Source organism: Maylandia zebra, linkage group LG6 (genome assembly GCF_041146795.1).
Source record: "Maylandia zebra isolate NMK-2024a linkage group LG6, Mzebra_GT3a, whole genome shotgun sequence".
Lineage (NCBI taxonomy): Eukaryota > Metazoa > Chordata > Actinopteri > Cichliformes > Cichlidae > Maylandia > Maylandia zebra.
This window is the reverse complement of record NC_135172.1, coordinates 21,177,658-21,199,822: the sequence shown is the minus strand read 5'-3', so window position 1 is coordinate 21,199,822 and position 22,165 is coordinate 21,177,658. Positions and strand designations below refer to the sequence as shown.

Genomic DNA, 22,165 nt, shown 5'->3' with positions numbered 1-22,165 from the left:
TTTCCTCAATTTTTTGTTGTACTGACATTCTTGTCCACAACAGGACTGTAATACCATGTAAAAAAAAAATACATTAGAGGGGGGAAAAAAGCAAGTACAATAGATGTAGATACAGAAGGGTGCAGAAGTCTTGAGCTACCCCTTGAGGCTTTATATTGTGATGTAGGACAGAGGTGCAGCAATTTGCTGAAACATGCACAAACACATGGAAATACAGTATATGAGACAAAAATTGAACCAAAAATGTAGTATTTAGAGCCTTTACCACCAGTGTCCAAACCCTGGAGGACTAATGCTGAAGATCACTTTTAATAATTACAACAAAGTCCGGCTCCTCGGACGCAACACACAAATTAATGAGGGGTGGCTCAAGGATTTTGCACAGTACTATATAATATATGAAACAGATGTTTGGAAAGCTGTTTGTTGGTTTTCTTTTGTCCAATATTTTTCCCGTTTGCCTAATCATACAAGGTCTAAACGGCACTGTAGCGCTGAAACTACATATCCCAAGATTCTCGGCGCACTTTTGGGTTCTGGGAAACATGGCGGCGTCCGAGCAGACGACAGATGCAAACGTGAACATCCCGGAGTACGAATATCCCGATGTTAATACAAAACCATTTCATATAGGCTCTTTTAAAAAGGAGTGGCTGAGCAGACTGAAGCCAAGCGACTACTCGTATGAGGAGGCGGATGAGGACGCATTTCTTGCTAACTTTGCCGAAGAGATGGGGGTCGGTGCGGAAACCATGGCTGAACTTAAGACTGTGTGCAGGTAGTCGAGATCAACATTTGATAAACATTTAGACCAGGCATGTGCACCATAATAATATGTTAATGGTAATTAAGTTCAGTTGCAGTAATTGTAATGGTAAACTGATATTAAGAATACTAGTTAAATTACATAATGAGGTGTAATAGCTGATAGCTGAATCTAGTTTGTCCCAAAACTGGTAGTAAACACACCAAACGTGGAAGAGGTCTGTAACACTTACTTATATAACTATGAATTAAGAGTTACAGAGTGTCCCAATGTGCGGCAGAAACATAAACTACCGTAAAATACAACAAAAACCACCATGTGGTCAAACATAGAGGGAAAACAACTGCAAAGGTTGGCGTAAAGACACTGAAATATAGAACAACGTACATGTTACGTTCAAGTAAGTCGTGTAAAAATGTCAATTAAAACTGAAGCTTTTTAGGTTATGGGGTTAAGTCAGTTGTAATTATAAATAGATCCATGTTTCCCTGATTAGTTGTATAGTTTGTAAAATCTTTATTATAATTTCCATAAAAACTAAATGATGTTTTATTTTTTGTTTTTTATCCAGTTAACAAAACGTTATTAGTTCTTCTTTAAAGAAATGAATGCCAGCTTTAACAGTGTGAAAATATAAACTCCTTCCACAGTCTGTAAACTAAACAGAGATGGGCCGATTTATCGGCTGTTATCCTTTTTTTGGTGACTAAAATGACATTTATTAATGACAGTGGGTGATGTTTATTTTTTGTGTCTCATGACGTTTGTGGTCACTGGAAGGTTGCTTTTAAAATAAATGATTATTTCAAACGTTGATTTCAGTCCAGGAGTTTCACAGTAGGCTCGTTAATTAGTGCAAACTCCGGAACAAGAATTGAGCTGCAAGTAAAACGATGGCCGTTATGAAACAAAACGTCAAAGAAAAAAAGTCCTGTCGATTCTGATACTCGCATGACTCTCACCTGATAACTCTGTGAAGATGATCTGTTCTTTTTACCAAAGACAGTCAAATGACTTTGTTTTTTTTCTTTCTTTTGAAGTGTTGATTCGCTTCGATGTCATCCTGAAGATCAGCAGCCTGACACAGAAGTTGTACCTCCAGATCCCACATTAAGAACACTAGTGTATGACCTTACTTCAGTTCATACAAATGAAAAATGCGATTGATCAGTATCGTAATGCAATTTTAAATGTGACTTGCTTCTTTTCTTTTTAATACAGGCAAAGAAAGAAGAGGCAAGACCACAGAGCTTCTCTTAAAAAGATGAAAAAGAACAGACATGACCTCTATGCAGATGAACTGGTGGGTGAATTTAGTTAGGGACTGAGATTACATAATTAACCTTTGCATTTACTGTTCGCTCTAAAGTAGGTGTTTATTATTATCCCCTGGGGCTTCTTGACAGGTTCCCAGACATTTTTAGTTTTCTCTTTCATCTTGTATCTAAACGTGAGGCTTGGTTCTCTCTCTTATTTTTCAGGAGCGCCTAACCATTGGCAGGAAACCAGAAACGGTGACTGACATGGTTCCCGAAGGAGAGATCATTCTAACCATCAATGTCTACTACCCAGCTGTGTTCGACAAAGTAAGGGTTACATTTTTTGTTTTTGTTTCTTTTGTCATAAAACTGTTTTTTGTTTTTTTTAAAAGCCACTGTGTTGTGTGTTGTAGTTGAATACTATATTTAATGGCGCATTTCCTGCAGTTTAACTACATCAGACCCCACATGACTCTCCTGATGACGGGTTCCCACAGCTTGGCAGAGCTCAGGGATGCTGTTTGCTGCGTCAGTGACTTGCAAGTGTGTGGAGAGTTCAGCAACACGCCTGACGTAGCTCCAGAATTCATCAGCAAGGTAAATACAGGACCCGAACAGAATAATATTGCTGTGCTCCGTATCTAAATGTAACTGTTTCTGTACATTTAGTGTGACTGGACTCTCATACATGTATGTATATATTTAAAAATGCATCTGTTGTAAGCTAGAGAAAAATATTTTATGTGCTCTTTTTCAGGATCATTACAAGTCAGCTTTCTTCTTCTTTGAAGGAGTTTTCTACAATGACATGCGGTTTCCCGAGTGCCAGGACATCAGCTCGTAAGTACCTCCTTCTTTAGGAAGCTTTAAAGATTATGCATTTCTTAACCAGGACCTTTACAACAGTTGAAGGCAGCAGGCCTAAATCTGTAGAAGGCTGGTATTAAAAATGGGCCTCTTATTTTATTTATTCGGGCGATTGTGGCTCAAGAGTTGGGAGGCCGCCTGGTAATCGGAAGGTTGCCGGTTCGAGCCGCGGTTCCGACAGTCTTGGTCGTTGTGTCCTTGGGCAAGAAGCTTCACCCGTTGCCTACTGGTGGTGGTCAGAGGGTCCGGTGGCACCAGTGTCCGGCAGCCTCGCCTCTGTCAGTGCACCCCAGGGTGGCTGTGGCTACAATGTAGCTTGCCATCACCAGTGGGTGAATGGGTGGATGACTGGTTGTGTAAAGCGCTTTGGGGTCCTTAGGGACTAGTGAAGCGCTATACAAATACAGGCCATTTGCCATTTTACCATATTTATTTATTTATTTGACCAAAGAAAGTGGTCAAGTAATTGTAAACAAGACTAACTCTGACATTTTCATTTGTTCATGTTGCTTTGACTTTTGTCTTGGGTTGATTGTGACAAAGCAAGCAATGACTCACTCAATAGGCAGTTTAAAGAGAGATCATTGAGTTTATTATTTATTGCAATCTGCTCTTATTTGGAGAGTAGAACATCTTTTTATTTCACCTGCACAGGGCTGCCAGTCAAAACAGTTATCAACTGCACTCATGTGTCTCCTCTGAAAATGAAATGCAACACGAGTGAATGAATTGCAAACGTAATAAAGCTGACCTAGGAAAAAATGTATCATAGTTTAACACGCAAGCTTCCCTGACATGGCCCCCTCAAGGTGCTTAACTTGAACAAATTTAGCGCAATCGTTTCATATTAACAGTCCTGACTCCACAGTGGCTGAAAACCCTTAACTTCTTAACAAGGCTTTCATTTCAAAACACTTGCAGGCATATATGCAAGCAATCGCTAGATTGGATTGTTTTTTTCAATTATTCATTCGTCTGTATGTCCAGTCAACCATTTTCTTGTCCAAATCGAGGTTGCGGGAGGTTGGCAGCCTGTCATAGGGTGAGAGGACAGGGTTGACAGTCTGTCACTAAGACAGAGACACAAACGACCGCTGACACTTAACCAGAATAGCCATTTTAACCTAACATGCCTCTATTTGGACTGTGGGAGGAAGACAAAGAACCTGCACAGGCAGAAGTAAAACCTCCACACACACGGTGGGAATCAATGCTAACTTCTTCTGTGCCACCTTAAATTTGTTCTCAGTTTTTATTTGAGTAAATTGTAAAAGCGGTTAAAGTCTTAAAGTACAGTTTTAGGTCCAAAATTCAAAATTACTCTTGAGCCTTTGAAAATGGGAGACTTTGTATAAAAATTACTGTAATTCCTAAATAGTTAATAGAATATATTTATTCAGCTCCTTGAGTTAAAGCTGAAAGTCTGCACTTCGTTCACATCTGCATTGTGCATTGGTGCAGAGGCAAAAATACCAAAAATTAGGTTACTGCCCAAAACCTTATGGACCTACATGTCTGGAAAGAATTCCAAACAATAAAGTTATTAGATCTGTTTAAGTAATGTTTAATAACTCTACAGTGCTCAGCAGTTTGCAAACTGTGTCTAAGGAGTGACCTGGGCTTGGAGCTGAGAGCCGTAGAAAGGTTAGTAAAATGAAATGGAATAAAATATCTAAATGTTGGCTTTGTGCAGGATTTCTATGAATACCAGGTCTATTCAAGAGTTCTATTTAATGATTTGTTAAATAACTTGAAACGCTCAAATAATTACTGTGATATCTGCAGCTTATGAAAGCAGATAAAGATAGAAGCTTGAAGAGTGTACTTAGTCTGACCGTTGCAAACTGTTCACATTTATAAAACGTAGACCTGTCACAGTAAATAAAGACAACAGTTTTAGCAGATTTGATATTTTTTGTGTCTTTATTCATTGGATTGCAACCTACAGTCGTATCGATACAGTCATCTGTTTCCTAGAGACATAAATCCAGTTGAAGTAATCGATGAGGACGTAATCTCCAGAAATGCTCAGCCCTTTAAAGTGCATGTTGGTCTGTGTAGCATTCTCATGAAGCTTGTTAAAGAGCAGAAGCTAACTGTAGATCTACTTTAGTTTAAGGTCACAAAGCGTTGTGATCTACACCTCAGCACACACTAAGCACTTTATCGCATTGCCCAACAGCAACTTCCCAGCTGATCATCTCAGATCTGACAGAGGATAGTTCTACTTAATAGGTCCTTCTTGATTTGTGCCTCCTCCCAAGATCCAATCAGGAACATTTTTTTCTGGTATAATTTTTAAATTAGAAAACTTTTTAAGCTCGGTCCTTCAGTTTTGTTTGTTGGCTCTGTGAATATTTACTCAGGAGTGTAGTTCAAGTTAACATCGAATATAGATATTTGAATGTCGGCTTGCTGACAGCAGATTTGGGGGCCTGTAAAAAGCACAGTTTTACAGTTAGAATAGAATTAGACTGAGATTTTCCAAATGTTTTTTGTTTTATGTTAGAAATCCATTAAAAATCCACAAAGTTTTGCATAATTTATATTAAGAAGTGTATCTTTCCCCTGGTATTTCTTTTTCAGGCTAATCTGTTGTGGTGAGGTACTGAAAGGACTCGTCATCTGATATTTGCTGTGCTTTTAATAAATCCATCACTGACATAAGCGCTCTTTTAACTATTTAATTTGTAAAAATGTGTACACACACACACACACACACACACGTAGGAAAATATTTAGTATACACATCCAGAAATGCATACACTATTATATATTGTACATATATTTATTAGTTTCAGGTTGGCCATTCTTGTATTTTGCTCGTTTGTGTTGTTGTGTTTGCACATCTCTGTTGCTTGTTTGGGCTCGCACACAAGAATTTCACTCGCATGTGCTGTGCCAGTGTGCCTGCACATGTGATGTGACAATAAAAGTGATTTGATTTGATTTGTGCAAAATTATGTATCATTCTGTGAAATAACCATGGAACTCATGTAAAAAATATACGTCAAATATTATATTTTAATTTTTAACTCGGCTCACTTTTTAAAATCTTTCTATTATTATCATTATTATCATTATTATCATTATTTTCTATTTCACTTATTTTACTTTATTATATTTACTCTGATTTCAGCTTTATTTCTACCCTAATACAATTGTTTTGTGTTTTCTTTTTTAAGCTACAAACTATTCTTTGCTTTCATAGATACTGTTTGTTAAACATTTGCTGTGTTTAACTTAATCTTTAACTATTATAAAAAGGGGATTTGCCAACTTCTGGATGAATAACAGACATCTTTTCTCATCTTATCTCCTCTTGCTTTATGATGCAGGACTACAATTGAATGGGCTAAGTCCCATAACTTCCCATCCTACAGCCAGGCCAAGATGGAGGACACACTTTTGGAGGATCTGAAAGTCAAAGTGGGATTCCCGTATCTCTACTGTCACCAGGGCGACTGCGAACACCTGGTCATCATCACAGATGTTAGGTTAGTGCTACTCATTGTCTAGTTCTGCGATTCAACTTCTTTACAGAGCCCACTCCAACTCTTGCTCAGTTTTGGTTATTACTATATATCACTATTACTATAACTATTACAACCTCAAATAACATTTATGTCATATTCTGTGTGTTGCTGTCAATTCAAACAAATTACAGAGAGACTGCGTTATACACCTGCACCTCTGTTCAGCAACAGTTGAATAACAGCTGTCTTTAAGATGAATTAGTACAGTAATAATGAAACTAGGCCCCCTGAAGTTTAAATAACTGATTAACTGGTTTAATTTCATGCTTCTAGCAGTACTGTTGGCTCTACCAGGACGGAGGCTTAGGAAGCTTACTGAACCACTACATAAAATCAAGAAGGATTTAGCCCACTGTGTCCTGTGAACATTAAATGGATAGATATCAGCTGAATAGCTCAAGGTGAAAGAGTTTGATTATTAACATTTACCTGGTTCTTTTCTAACGTCTCGCTCTGTAACAAGGGATAACAGGAATTAGTAATATTTATTGGCTATTAGCAAAAATTTCAACCAACAGGAGACCCTACATATAAAAAAGGCTACAGTTCCTAAACAGTGCAAGATTTTTGTTGAACCCCATGCATTAAAGCTGAAAGTGTGAATGGCAATCACAGGCAGATGCAGAGAGGCAGATAACTGTTGACACCTTCAGCCAATTTAGAATAAACAGTTCACCTAACAATACACACCTTGGTGCACACCATGATTCCAGGTTCAACCAGGAACTATTCTTTACTTGCTTTAATGGATGCTCTTTCATTACTACAAAGTCATTTTTATTTCTTTTTATTGCTGTTGTGCAAACATGAAACACACACGTGCAATAAACTCGAGTTTTCTATTTGTGTCCAGTGAGCAACTTAAAACCTGAACATTTCAGCTGTCGATAATACGGCCAAGTCAAAGTTGAAAAGTTTGAGCTAAAATCATCGAAATGTTTATCTTCTGTTAGTCCGGTAATGCATTAATAGTTTCCGGCTCTTGTTTGGTGGAGTTCACAGTAAAGTACATCCAGATAATCACACAACCAAATAAGCATGCAGCCAAACAGGGTCATTTTAGCTTATCTCTGCTCCTCATGAATAAGATGCTTGGTATGAATAAGAAATACTCATGCCTATCTGGTTTGAGTTAACATCAAACCCTGTGCTTAATAAACCGTAAAGTAATAAACTGATTACTACTGCAGTACAGGAGGTGGATTTGTCAGCTGCAGCAATCCCATCTGACAATGAGATGCATTGTCAGACGAGATTTAACATTTCTCACAAGACTAACGGATGCGTAGTTATCTTCGAGCTTATGTAGCGTTGGCGTAAGCAGGCCGACCGCACATGAAAGCAGCTCCTGATATCATGAATGTGAGACAAATCTGTGTTCCTACCGCTCAGAGCCTGTGAGAATGTCGTCTTCTTCCCTGCTCTTTACCCATTACAGACTGGCCCACAAGAACGACTGTCTAGACAAGAATCTGTACCCACTGCTCACGCACAAGCACAGAGTCCTCACCCAGAAGTGTGCTGTCTGCCATGTTTTCATCGGAAGGTGAGGAGACATCAGGGCGCTGCATAAACAACGGAAGCTTTGTGTTATTATTTTTATTTTTTATTTTTTTAAAGGCTGATCACGTATCTCGTCTTTCTAGATGGTATACCACCAACGACCAGTTTGCTCCGAGTGACCCATGTCTCTTCTGTGACAAATGCTTTCGTATGATGCACTACGACGCTCAAGGCAATAAACTGGGAGAATTCTTGGCCTATCCCTATGTGGACCGGGGTGCCTTTAATTAATGGTTCTCATGACTTATTGCTGTATAATACAGTTACATGGTTTATATTTCAGAAGGAAATGGTCTGATACTTGCAACGTCATCAAAACTGTTTTTTTTTTTTCTTTTTTTAGGGTTTGATTTTCCTCTTTGAGCTAAACAGTAACATTTACTGATAAACAGTTCAGTTGACAGCAGCACGGTCAGTTTAATGTTTAGCATACTTGTGTGTGGGTTTGTCTTTTTTTTTTTTTTGTGTGTAAAGTTATTGATTTTTAAATGCACAAAACAGCTTTTTGATTGATTGAATTCATTAAAAGTAACCGAGTTGTTATGTTTGATTGGTGGACATTTATACAGCTTGTTTAACTCATTTTGATGTACTTCAAATCAATGAGGGTGACACGGAACAGAAACTCGACCTTAGTGAGATGACAATTTTAAAAGGCTGTCTATTTGTCACCTTTATACTGTACTGTGCAAAAGTCTTGAGCCGCCCCCCTTTTCTTTCTCATTTCCATTTGGTATTTTGTTTCCAGTTAGTCAAACTTTTTTATTTTTCAAGTGGTCTTGAGCAAAGCTTTGTCCAGGCTTTGTGAAAGTGATTCAGTGTTCTCTGGGCTAGTCGTTGTACAGACTAGACCCCCGCCCCCACCTGAGTAGTCTGCATGAAGAATTTGCACCTTTTCACAATGGGTTTTTTTTTTTTGCGTAAGTCCTAGTAAATCATTTTTGAGTATGTGTATGTTGTGTATGTGTATTATGTGTGATGCAATACGGCAGCGCTACTAAAGCAGTTAGTTATGGCATGGTAATTTATGGAATATGCTGTGAACTACATAACTAGCCAATTAAAGGCTAAAAGCAAAGTTGTCACCAAGTAATTAGAATACTGGTCATATTTTTGTGTATTGCTGCAGCTTTTCAAGTATTAACTTGGTGCGTTTGGCAACACCTAGGGGGGAAAAAATGGTAATATTAAGGCTGCCTGTTTATTTAAGGGAGAGGAAGAATACATTATAATTGTACATAATAATATCATAGATGATAGATTAAATAAATAGATTTTAGGTAGATGCTTGTGCATTCTTAAAGTCTTGAATTTTACTGAATATGACATCTCTAACAAGTTAATTTGTTCACATTTCCACATCTTAATTTTTAAGTGAAATGTTTTGGGGTTTTTTGAGTTTATACACTATATGCATATAAGGTAACCTCCTTTTGCATTATTTTTGTGTGCTGCATTTTTCTTTGTTTTAGCAAAAAGAGGAACAACGGTACCGGTATTTAAATCAACCTAGGATGATTTGTTTTAATTTTCACATGGCGTTACTGAGGTGATGCAAAGTGAAACATGCATTCTTTTTTTTGCTAATGTGCTGGAAAAGCTTGAAAATGGACATTGAAAGTGCTTAAAAAGTGCTTGAATTTGATGCTGAAAAAGGTGTCGTAAGTCCTTAGAAAACAGACAAACTCCAGCACATACCTGATACAGAACCCGAGTGATGCATCTGGATTAAGGCTAATCTATTGTTCACTGAAACCATCAGAAATGGCCTCAGTGGAAAAGCAGCTGTCAAGAAGGCATCCTTAAGAGAAAAAGGTAGAGGTATGCTAAACTGCACAATAACTGGACTGAAATTCAGTGTCATGTACGTATCATGTACGGAGGTACATTGACGGAGGTAAGTCTTTCAGTAGGACAATGATCCCAAACACTGCTAAAGCAGTAAAAAACATACCTGGACTGAAAAACAATGGAAAACTATCGGTCATGGATTGGCCTCCCCAGAGCCCAGACCTCAGAACTATTCCTGAAGACTACTTAAAGAAATTAGATAAATGCTTGCCTAAGAGAGTTCAGGCTTTGTTGAAGAATAAAGGTAACTAAACCTAAACTATTGACTTTAGGGTTGTTGGAATTTTAAGAACTTTTTGCCTTATATCCTCCTGAGAACTGAGGAAAAAACAATCTTCCCATTGAACTTTTTGTGATTTCCCTTCTCTGGAGCTAAAGGAGTCCACCCAAACACGAGATATCAATGGAACACCCTGTATGTCCTCCATTTAGTACATCAGGACTTAGTAGGGTTGCTCAAATAAGTCAACAATGGGCTGGGAGGTCAGTTCCTTGATCCTTAATATACAAATTCTCATGACCATTGATTAAAGCCCAGATGAACAGAATCAATGTTTGGGGATTCTCAGGAGGATATACTATTCCTTCATGTATTTTTGTACACATTTGAATAAATCACTGCAGTTTTGTCCCATTTTTCTAGCAAAAATATTAAGAAATGAAGGATGGCTCAAGACTTTTACACAGTACTTCTAAGCTTTTGATGAAGCCTTTCGGCTTTGAGTGACTCTTACAAACACAAACACAGTCAAACACAATCAGCTAACACATCCATTGGTTTACCAAGAAAAAAAGCGCACAATCCAAGTTCAACATGTTTATTTGATTTTTCTTTTTTTAAATGGCAGCAACAGAACAACAATAACCGCTATGGTTAAACAGGCAAAAAGAAAAAATCTAAGAAAAATCCAGATGACAGAAAGTGGACTAATCTTTGTTTAATATTATCACACAATATCTGTGCTATCAGCTTTAAAAACTACAGTTGTACTACAGCTACCACTTTGTTATTGGATGCTGAAACAGGTCATCAGACAGGCACAAAAATACTCTTATTTACATCTATGTAAAAAACAAAAAAAGAAAAACCTAAAACAGGCGCTGACTAGAAATTAAAGCATTTTCTTGGCTAGAAACTTTGGCAATCTCCACAATTATGTTTTCGTGCATCTGAAGTGGACATGTATGAAACACGCTTTACAGAGTTAACACATCTACTGCTATTAGACATTTTCAAGGTGCTTCTACCTACAGATAATCGTCTGTATTTCCCATAATTGAGGCTAAGATCCACCTGTCGAATCAGTAAATGCTCCAACAATCAAAACCATCTCCACCAGCTGAACCCCCCACCCCCCACCCCCACCAGATGGTTCCCGCACTAACTCTCTCCCATCCTCGTTAAAGTTTGACAAACTCAAGGTTGCAGATTTACAAGTCGTGTCACTACTCAAACAGATGCATCTAAGCAGAAGGTGTCTAGAAGTTAAAGATTACAGACAGCATAAAAATAAAATATATGCACTCAGTCGCGATCCTGGAGTTGGGCTGATGAAAGCTTTCAGCAGCAGCAATGCAGAAAAACAACAACAAATCAATTAAACTGGTAACCAGTGGTTGTCATCAGTCACAAACTGGGCACGAGATCTCACGTGATCAGCCCAGTTTTACAGCAGCAAATCTCCCTTCTTCAGGCCTGCAAGACACTCAAGTGGACTCCTCCTGAGTTTTCGGGGCACTACAGTCCAAAATAAAGAATAAAGGGATAAAGGTTAAAACAGTTCATTAAAAAATAGTGAGGATAAAGTCTTGATATTTTATATTTACTCATTTATTTTTAGTAAAAATCCTTGGAAGACCAAACGTTATCCTTCTAACATGTATGGCTCATGTAGCACTTGTGCACAATCAATGGAAACTAAAATCATCAACCCTTGTGAAGGCTAGATTCAAAATCATACCAAAAATTTTAATCACAAGCATACATGTGCCTGGGGATGCTGTTTGTTGTTTCTTCTCTCAAACACCATCATAACAGGAAAGTACTGCAGAGGGTCATCAACACAGCCCAGAAGATCACTGGCTGCTCTCTGCCCAGCCTGGAGGTCACTGCAAACTCTCGGTACCTCAGCAGAGCTGGCAATATCATCAAGGACCACTCTCACCCCAGCAACCAACTGTTTGAACTATTACCGTCAGGCCGACGGTACAGGTCACATAAAACCAGGACAAACAGATTCAGGGATAGCTTCTTTCCCAGAGCTACCACCGTAGTAAATAAGCACAAAAACAATTGAACCTATTCCATACCGTCACTGTCATTATATTATGCTGCTATTCATACTGTCATTATATTAATGCTGCTATGCTGTATATATTGTACATACTATTGTTTGAGTACTTACGATTGTTTTTTTGTACTTTTTATATTTTACATTTATATTTATTATTGAAACTTGCACCAAGGGAGTGGCACTCCAATTTCGTTGTACTCTGTACAATGACAATAAAGGCTATTCTATTCTATTTTCCAGTGCACCTGTATTTAATTTGCACCAAAGCAGATGAAATCACAGTGCTTGATCCTTCCTAACTGGACAGACTGAAATCCCTGCAGTTTAACTGACTCTGTGTTAGACTGTGATGATCAAGAGCTACAGTGTATTTGAGAAACTGAATTTCAATGTTATATTTTACTAATGCTCTTTATTTAAAAAAACAAAACAGAAACATAGGAACAGAAGTTCCAGTCCCCTTTAACATCAAATCTCTTAAATATTTGAATGCATTTTCAAATGCCTACTTTAAGTCATGAGCAGGAGGCAAGGGCCTTGATTCTGTTAATGGAAGTAAGAAAACTTTATCAAATCAGCACATAACAAAATAAGCTCTAAAGGCTTTATTTCCTTCATTGATTTTGTGACTTGTATGAACCTCAAAGACGAGGTGGGAGTGGGCAGGTATCACACAGCACCTTCCAGGATGACCTTTTGTATAATAGACCAAGAGGGGGAAAAAGTTAACAACCCACATGTGTGGCACTGCCCTGAAAACTATGTATACATTATGAATTGGAGTTATATAACCAGCACTAATGGGTTCAACTGATTTACACTGACAGTTTCTGTTGAGGCCATCAAGCATGCAGGAGGATCACAATCAAGCTTGTGTTCTCAAAGCTACCTTTGATTCTCTCCTGCTGAAGCATCTTCGGGAAGCCTCTCTCTCTCCATCTCCTGCTTCTTCTCGTCGGGGCCGACATCACCATTTGTCACTTTGTCTGTTCGGCAGAGACGCACAGGCTGAGTCAAACAGAGTCATCGCTGCACAACCTGAGCCATGACAGGAGCATGTGATGGCACATGACCAGTCAGGATCTTACAAAAATAAATACGATTTTCTATCCATTTGACATGCTATGCACTTTAAAAAAAAGACCTTTCATAAAAGGCACACATTTTGATAGTAGTACTGTATTTTCAAGCAAGGATGCGGTAATTAAGGTTAGTTTTTCTGGAAAGGATGCAAACCACACTGATCCTGTGACGTCCCCCTGGGAAGGGGAGAAGAAGCTGATAGCAAAGGATCACTGTTTCTGTTTACTGGTATTTATAAGTGTGTTAGAAGTTCAAAATGAATTTAAAATAATGAGCAGAAAGTCCTAGATGCAACTTTATCCCATTTCTGTTACTGTATTCCCTTGCAGTCATCAAAATAGCTTATAGGTATCTTATTTCCATATACCAGTTACCATCATCACTAGCTTGTGCCCAGGGCTCAGTCACGCCCTTAAAGGCTGAATACGTAGTAAGCGCAAACCTTCTGCTTGACGTAATGGAAAGAGATCTGTGTTGCCTTAACTGACAGAAAACTAACATTTTCTGTTATTTCTGCCATTTCCACACAATTTGATAAAAACTTTCTCCTACTCACCGTTATAAGAATAAAATCCATCAGACAACATACTGTATATAAAGGATGGATGCAGCTACCATGACTACACCTACTGGTTAGTGACATTGTCTTGAGAAACCCTGATCTGAGTTCTTTAGCCTTTGCCATCTTAGTGTTTTAAAAGCATATGTCACAAGTATCTGAGGGACACTGCACACTCTCCAACTAGCAATCTTGTTTCATTCTTGTTCTAAAGTTCAGTGGGGGACCATAATTTCCTAAATGACTGTCACATTGTAATAAACAAGATTCCAAACCAGGGACTAAAATCATCTCATCGGGGCAGTCATTAGTCATTGAGAATGGGAGGCGAGGGTTGTTTTCCTTGAAGCCAGAGGAGTCGGCTCCTGGTGGCCAGCAAATGCAGGTTTAAGGCACCTGCACAGAGACTTCACTTTTCAGACCTTTTACATACCATCTGTATCAACCCATAATAAATGTGCATTACTTTCTGTAGAAACATGCTTTTTAGCATCTGTGCCTGTTTGCCAGTCTGGCATATTTTGGTAAATGAAAACAGGTCAAAATATCTTCATATCACTCTGTAACTTTATCATTGTATGCACTGCACCTCTGTTTAGGAATCAGTGATGTTCTTGATTTATTGTGAAATGTTCCATCCAGGAGCTGTGTGTGGTGCTCCGCAGCAGGGAAACAGATCTGCATCATCAGTCCTAAAGAATCATTACAATCCTGCAAATCACTGGATGGAGAGCAGCCATCATATTGGGCTATTTGGCTCGACTTGACTCGGTTTTGGTCGTTTTTCATGACAACCGAGCACCACCTAATATCCGTGGGGTTGTTATGTCAGCTGACAGTCCCGTGATGTCATTTGCAAGAACGCCAAAACAAAGGGGGACGTCAAGGCGATGGTATACCGGCTGCTCAGTTTATGGCTTTTTGTCAGACTCGAGGACCACAGTGGTGTTTTTTTATGACACCATTTCCCCTCATGTTGATTTTCATGTGGGAGAAACTCTTGTGATTTATTGAGTAATTTATTGAGTTGACTAGCCAATCAGTGGTGTGCAGTCTGTTGACATCACATTTTCAGATCACTGTGAACTCTGGCTGAGTAGGTAGTAAAAAAGTGCCTGGTAGCAGGTACTATCACCTACTGGAAAACGCCCCGAAAAACCAAGTCGAGGCGTGCATGGATAAGACCTCCAATTAAGGTAAACTTTTATTGGCACCAGTCAAGTGGAAAACCTCTCTCACTGAGCTCACATGCTGCAGTTATACCAGCTTTAATACCAATGTCTGCATTGACAGTTAATGTGGTGAGGAGCTGTTAAACCACAGTGAGTCGTTGACTCTTTGACTCACTCATAAACCTTTGATCGGCTCCCCTGAACTACAAAGACAGAACCCTAAATAACTGACACCTCAGGCAGATTTTCTAATACAATGTCAGTGGCATAATACAGGAAAAAATATACAAGCTCCAAGGACCATATATAAAGCTTCCAAGTACAAGGAGCTGCTGGTGTCAAAGTTCTTAGAATTATATTTCAACAGAATCCCTCAAGATTAAGATTATAATCTGATAAAGATCAAAGTTATTTACAAAACACATACCCCTTATGAAAGCTCTTAGATAAAATGGTAGTTCTTAAACAGAGCACAAAAGTAAGAGAAATATGCTCCAAGGGAAGACAGTTAGTGAAATGTTAGATCATGTATTGATAATGTTTGTGGTCTATCTTAAAAAGCTGTGCTCATCTCCCACCCAGCACAACAAGGCTAAAATACAAAAATGAAACACACACAACCATGGTAGCATTCACAAAGTCCAGGAATGGCTGCAATCACAACATAATAAGATTGTCTCTGCTTTGATGCAACATTTTTGCAAAATACATTTTGCAAGTGTCCAAAAATATATAGGCCCATGCATGCTAAACAGCTACTGTAAAGGTAGAAAGAAAGAATGTGATGATCTGTACCCGAATTATTTTCTTTGGCTTGTTCAACCCTCTTCAGCGCTCCTTTCTTTGCTTCTTCGTGCTGCCGTTGTTCAGCTAAAGATTTGTTCAGCACCTGGCTGAGCACACAGTCACCCTCTCCAACCAGAAACATGCTCTTAAACTTATTGTACAACATGGTGGCCTTGTCCATGATATCCTGGCTTGCTTTGAATCTGCGAATCTAGGACATGAACAAATAAGGAAGGCATTACCACTCATGAAATAACACTGATGCAGAATGCATCCAAAATAAGACTCCTTCATGCTGTTACCTTTTTGAGCGTGGCGATGAGTTCGCTGTGTTTCTGCAGATGCTGGGTTGTGACCTGAAGGGCACCAATCTCATCTAATGCATCCAGACACTTCTTCACATCCTAGTGACAAGAGACAGGGAAAAATACAGATCACATGGAAAAAATACAGATTTTTAGAAGATACACCTATGGTATCAATTTGAGGTGATGCCAATACCACATCAGCATTATAATGAGGGGTAAAAATAGGAGGAAAAATGCTAGTTATGTTTTCCCACAGCCCAGTTAAAACTGAGTGAACTAAAGTAAAAGCTCATGTGCAGATCTGAGCCCCGACGGACTGAATAATGCAAGGAGCGCATTAACAAGGATGGAGTAGCAGGCTTATTCTTAACCTTAAGGTACCCACATAAGAGTCCAAGCATTCTGGCATAATTTAAACAGTGCAATAAAACCACAATGAGAAAAGTATGCGTCTATGGGTAAATACTATTTTAGTCTTTGATGGATCCTTTAGATGAAGCATTGACGGGTTTAACACCTTTTGTCTTCATCAGCTCAGTGCAGGAGAACACTGATTCATAAAGTTGTCAGAAGAGAAATGTGGACTGAGTAACATGTAAGATTTGAGTGATGTGAACTTACAGGGTTGTCAATTTTCAGTGAAATTTTGATTTCACTGTGCAGTCTCTGCAGTTTCAAGTCAGTTGACATTTCTAAGTGAAGAAAGAAAAGGGAAGAAAACATGATTATTCTTAAATAACTACTTTTAAAAAACTTTACTGAAATATAAATAAAAAATATTTTGATTGGTCACTAAAATCTTTTTGCACCTACAATTGACTTTTAGCTTGCCACAAAAATATGAATATATATGTTTTTTGTTTTGACCGCCAAAATTACCTTTTTTCTTGGCTCCTGTCCTCTCTTCATTTTTCTTCTCTTCATCTCTACCTGGTCTACAAGATAGCAATAAATGCAACATGTCATAACTCTATCCAGGATTACATTTTATCATTTGCTCTGAGCTTCTGATGACTACTGTGTATAAACGTACTCTCTCAATTCATCAGCTTTCCGCCGCCGCACATCTTTGTCCACATCTGCATTTTGCTGTTTCTTTCTGCCTTTATTTTTCTGAGATTAAGAGAGATTAAGGTACTCAAAAGCATGTTTTTATGACACCTCTTTCAGAAACAATGATGGCAGTGGGAGAGTCTAATTGCATAGATACTTGCCTCTTCATCGTCAGAGCCAGAGGAACTGTCATCCTTGGACTTCTTCTTCTTAGCTTCAGGCTCCTTTACTTCTGTGTCCTTTCCTTCCTTCTTCCTCCTCTTCTCTTCCTCTCCACTTTGGGTCTTGTCCTCTGTTGTCCTCTTTCGCTTTTTGTCTGACTCTCCAATCTCCCTAAATAAAAAAGAAAGAGAAAAATGCCGTTTTTATACTGCTGGGCCGATTTGGCTTTTAACATTTCAGTGAAATCGGGGTTTCAGGATCTGGCCCTTATGCAGGCTGAAGAGCATCAAAGAGCCACTGCAGAAACTGTGCAAAGAAAGCATGAAGCTTCTGTGTCTGCGTGAATTTTGTACGGTGTCTGTTGATAATCATGTAGTTACATTTCACTGCCGGAGCCTTGCTGTTCCTGCTGCTGAAGCAAAAGCAACTTCTCACTCTTGGGCTTCCTGCCTCTTCGCTTAGGGCCTTCTCCACCTAATCACATGAATGGAGACACACAGACGCACGATTCATTTTGATCATATGCAGAAGTTATGAAGGACAGCTGTCCAGTCCTATAATAATGTATTGTTAACAGTTGCCAGTAACTTTAATGTATATATCATACAGGCTACAAGCTGTAATGGGTATATTCCCACCTTGTTCCTGTGTATTAGATGTATTGTCATGAATATGAGCTTCTGATTTATTAACTTCTCATTGCTCCTACGTGATTATCATACCAGCACCACAAAACAAACAGCCTACCGGTGGGACTAACAGGACTTGCTGGTACATCATCTTTGTCATTCTCCTGGTCAGCATCACTCTGAAATTCAGGAAGAAATAAAATAATTTAAAAACAAAGTACTAAAGACCAATTAATAAACAAAAACAAAAAAAAACTATAATTTATTGTTATTATACTTTTTCTTTTAAACTAAACAAATTAATAGCCAGTGCCAACCTTTTTCTTTCTTCCTCGCTTGGGTTTAGGTACATCTGGTGATTCTTTCTGAGCAGAGTCCTAAAATTATTGACACATCCAGTTATTTTAATCAGAACGCACATCAAATTTGAGCTTTCTTTGTTATCTCATTAACATAAGAAGGAAAGCTGTAGCAGTAAGAGAATGAGCAGGTAAATGTCCTCCCCGATTTAAAAAAAAAAAAAAAAAAGAAAGCATCAATCTGTCTTTGACTTTGGTGGTGGTTGTGATGGTAGTGGGGGAGGGGGTGTCAGTGGCACCATCTAGGGTATACCTGAAATACTACACTCTGTTGGGGTATGAAAACTTCAGTATGAATCAGTATTTATTAAAGAAATAGGACAACTTGTGAGCAGTCACAGCAGGAAGAATGTCATAGTAAAATAATGTATTTTAATTTAATTTAATTATGAGTCCTGACTTACCTTTCTCCAAGGTACACAGAAAGCCATGCAAAATAAAATACCATTAACTGATTGAAAACAGTACTTGTGCATTATATGGATAGGAAAAAGCAGGAAATGCAAAGCGCTGCAGCAGGACGTCAGAGGTGGAAAGAGACGAAGAAGAAATTACACTTTTGTGTTTTCTTTATAGCCGCACACAGAACTGGGTCTTGAATGAAGACAGATTAGATCTACAGCCATTTCCACTGGTAGCTTTGACCTTACCTGAGCTTATTATTATTATTATTTCATCTAGTGAAAACAAACAGACTGCTTTCTTAGAAACCTATCAGTTTCTAAATCAGCGATCACCTCAAAATCATTAAAAACAGCAAAACCCACACCAGGCTCTCCAATCGAAACGTCCAGCACCGGGGAAGTTTTGTGGCCAACGACAAGAATTTTGAGTCAAACAGGAAAACAAACAAACAAACCAAAAACTCGACCAATTAAATAAAAGCACCAGGTGTCACATGCTTTTCCCAAGGAGAACAGAATAACCTGCACCGCTTTAGGGCGTCACAACATGCAAAGTACGTACATCCTGGTCCTGATGACCCTGCTCAGAGATCAGAGACCCTTCCTCCTCCTCCTCCTCCTCCTCCTCATTCTCATTCTCCTGCTCAGCCTCACTTCCTGGAACCTGAATGCACCCAAGACACAGCATAGGACGCAGCGTGGTGGGGTGAACGAGTCTTAAAAGGGAGAAAAGTTAGCGAGTATTCTTCTGCTGCACACACACACAACTGTTGGCATAAAAGCCTCTGAAGCAGTTATCAAAGAATAGCAAATAATCTGTGAAGCTTTGGCTGCAGTCATATGGTTTTCATCATAAAGAAGGCAAGAGGAAGACTTGAGGGCTAGCAAAAAAACAAATAAATAAACAAAAGGATAGAAGCTGGTGACACAGGGACAAACGAGCAGAAGGTGAGTGCAGTGAAGTGAAATACAGTCTGCAGAGGGGGATCTGAAGAGAAAAACTTACTTTGGCTTTGATCACCTTGTCATCTGCATCCTCTTCTCCTTCTGGACTGCTGTCTGAATCCTTCTCACCAAAAGACTGAGGGGGAACCGGCTTCAAATACAAACAAAAAGGAATTTGGTTAAATTAAACTGGGCAAAAGAAACACAAGACGAACAGGGCTCAGAAGTAGCTGTGCACATTCAGTAATGTCAGATGATCCGAACAGGGCGGCAGGAAACAGGTAATTTCTTTGAAGTTAAACAAATATGACCCAAACTATTCCTGTAAACAAACCATACTTGAGTTTTTAGGTAGCTAAAGGCTAAATGCTCTGAATGCAAACTGGTGCCCACTTATGTTTGTCAGCAAAACAACAAGTTTTATAATGTATATTCAATCCCAATGCCCTGATGTCTGCAGGACAAATACTGGGACAGGTTTTGGAGAAGACAAAAAAGAAAAGAAAAGAGGAGGATATACCTTGGGTGCAGTAAGCTCCACTTTTGGGTTGTTCTCAATCTCCCACAATCCTTCATTGAATCCTTTTCTCTTGTTAGGCTTGGCATACTTCTCTTTGTTAGGGAGGTATGGAAAAATGTCTTTGGGGCCAAGAAATGCACTGCAGAAAAAGATGTTTGTATATTTAATACTTTTTTTGCTGTGTAGTATAAAGTCCGGTAAGTACATGCACTGCTAGGACTGACAGGTCTCTAAAAATTTTTTTAAAAAATAACAAAATGTACTTCCATAACCACTGAAGTCACCTTCCGGTCATTCCAATGACTCATAAATACAATGAAAATGTCACATGTATCCTTCTACAGTTTTGAGTCAGCCTCATGTGAAACCTCTGTAAAGATCTTCAACAAGTTTACCCAGTTGAATCTCTTCAGATCACTCAGACCAAATGAAACATGCAGAACACCGTAAGTACATCAAACTGAAGGAGGTGTCAAGCTGCCTGTTACTAACGTTTCATGGGTGCCAAAGAAGAAAATAGGAAACTTGACGTTGGATGGCTTCACTGCACCATCGGGTACTTCATCGATCTGGCAAAGACATAAGAAAAAGCAGGTGTTTGCTTACAGCTGTAAATGGTAGTGGCTTATTTGCCTGGGTGCTTGTTTGCACACGATCTGCCTTATTTGTATGTCTTTCCACAATATAAGCATCGCACTTACTCTTGCAGGCCAGTGTGGATAACCCTTCATCTTGGCAAAAATCAGATCGCCAGGTTTCCAATCTCGAGTCATGTTGGACGTATCACCAAGCTGGAAAAATCAGTAAATTTAATCTTGCATCAATATAATGTACCACATTGTGATGCGTCTTCTCACCAATGGGAAACCCTCATTCAATGCCCCTCCCCTAACCACAACCAACATCCTCTGGAGTCCGGAGTTCATTCAAATATGACAGTCACGTTTGCTGTGATAAAACAGCCGTATATTATATGGATTTGTTTGATGTGTTCATGCTAATCTTATCACTGGCTAAAACAAGTGAAAGCCCGGTGTATTAACACGCGCGAGCGATGCAAGCAAAGCGAAACGCTTCGTCAACAAACACACACGCTAGCTAGCGTTTAGCCATTAATTGCTAACAAAACAGCTTCTTCCACTGACCTCTAGCGTTTAGAGACTTCCGCGGGGAAGCAGGCTATTTGCTGCGGTTCGAAAAATCGATAGTATATCAGAATTGTTAATAAGAAAACAACCTGCTCTTTTCCTTTTCCGCACACTCGGATGCACGTTTTCCGCTCCCGCGCAGGACGTCAATAGACTGTACCAATACAGTGCAGTTCGGGGGGAGTCGATTTTAATTAAAAGCCACTACCTGGGTTTTTCTCTGTGTATCAAATCGAGCTCAACCCATTACAATAATTAAATAAACGCCAAATGCTTGTGATGATTACCTGGAGTCTTGTGCAGCATGTATTTGAGGGGTAATAACGCTAGTACCCAGTTGGGATGGATGCAGCTTTAGTAGGCGTTAACGTCTGCGCATGCGCTTTTATATAAAAGCTTAAACCGATAAGCGCTGACGCTCAAAGTTGTAACTATGGAAACTTATAAGGGTCGGACTAAGGAAAGATACAAGAATTCTAAACATTTACATTCAGTGTTAATTCTGATCCAACAGTCTGATCGCTCAGTACATGTTCCTGGGACATGAGAGTCAGAGTGGGAGGTCGGCAGCTGGTCCTGATGCTGCGGATGCCATCTATCTCTCATACAGGGATGGCATATTTTAATCTTATTTTTAATGCAATATTACCTGAGAGACAAAAAAGGCCTTTAATTTTCTCATTTTATTGTAAACCAGCATCACGAGGTGCAAAAGCCTGTGCTTGATGTGGTAATCACTTGGAATATGATGGCTGACGTCCCGACTCAATTTGGTTTGTATTTAGTGACATCTAGTGGACAAATCTAGGTATAACACATTGACTGAACGCAGTCCTGAGTTTGTAATTATTACAGTAAAATACTTATGTGTGGTCTTCATTTTATTACACTCCCATGAAAA

At 39.0% G+C, this 22,165-nt stretch overlaps 2 protein-coding genes across 5 annotated transcripts; one reads left to right on the top strand and one right to left on the bottom strand.

Annotated features, from left to right (window-relative positions):
• Positions 1-520: 520 nt before the first annotated feature.
• snapc3 (small nuclear RNA activating complex, polypeptide 3) lies at positions 521-8,538 on the top strand. The gene is made up of 9 exons (XM_004549399.2): positions 521-778; positions 1,807-1,890; positions 1,988-2,069; positions 2,248-2,352; positions 2,473-2,622; positions 2,783-2,865; positions 6,231-6,389; positions 7,867-7,974; positions 8,075-8,538. The coding sequence occupies exons 1-9, from the start codon at positions 546-548 to the stop codon at positions 8,220-8,222; spliced, it is 1,152 nt and encodes a 383-aa protein (XP_004549456.1). The 5' UTR covers positions 521-545; the 3' UTR covers positions 8,223-8,538.
• A 2,106-nt stretch (positions 8,539-10,644) lies between these two features.
• On the bottom strand, positions 10,645-21,690 carry psip1a (PC4 and SFRS1 interacting protein 1a). Of its 4 annotated transcripts, none has more exons than XM_076884855.1 (17): positions 21,552-21,690; positions 20,818-20,907; positions 20,609-20,685; positions 20,117-20,255; positions 19,658-19,747; positions 19,214-19,315; positions 18,206-18,265; positions 18,007-18,067; positions 17,640-17,733; positions 17,259-17,430; positions 17,078-17,157; positions 16,924-16,979; positions 16,666-16,736; positions 16,039-16,140; positions 15,746-15,947; positions 13,026-13,122; positions 10,645-11,580 (listed from the first exon to the last, which is right to left on the bottom strand). In XM_076884855.1, the coding sequence occupies exons 2-17, from the start codon at positions 20,887-20,889 to the stop codon at positions 11,550-11,552; spliced, it is 1,506 nt and encodes a 501-aa protein (XP_076740970.1). In that variant the 5' UTR covers positions 20,890-20,907; positions 21,552-21,690; the 3' UTR covers positions 10,645-11,549. The 4 variants fall into 4 exon arrangements, with proteins under 4 accessions (XP_076740970.1, XP_076740969.1, XP_004549454.1 ...); XM_076884854.1 differs by lacking the exon at positions 21,552-21,690 and adding an exon at positions 21,354-21,431; XM_004549397.2 differs by lacking the exon at positions 21,552-21,690 and adding an exon at positions 21,262-21,401.
• Between the last annotated feature and the right edge of the window lie 475 nt (positions 21,691-22,165).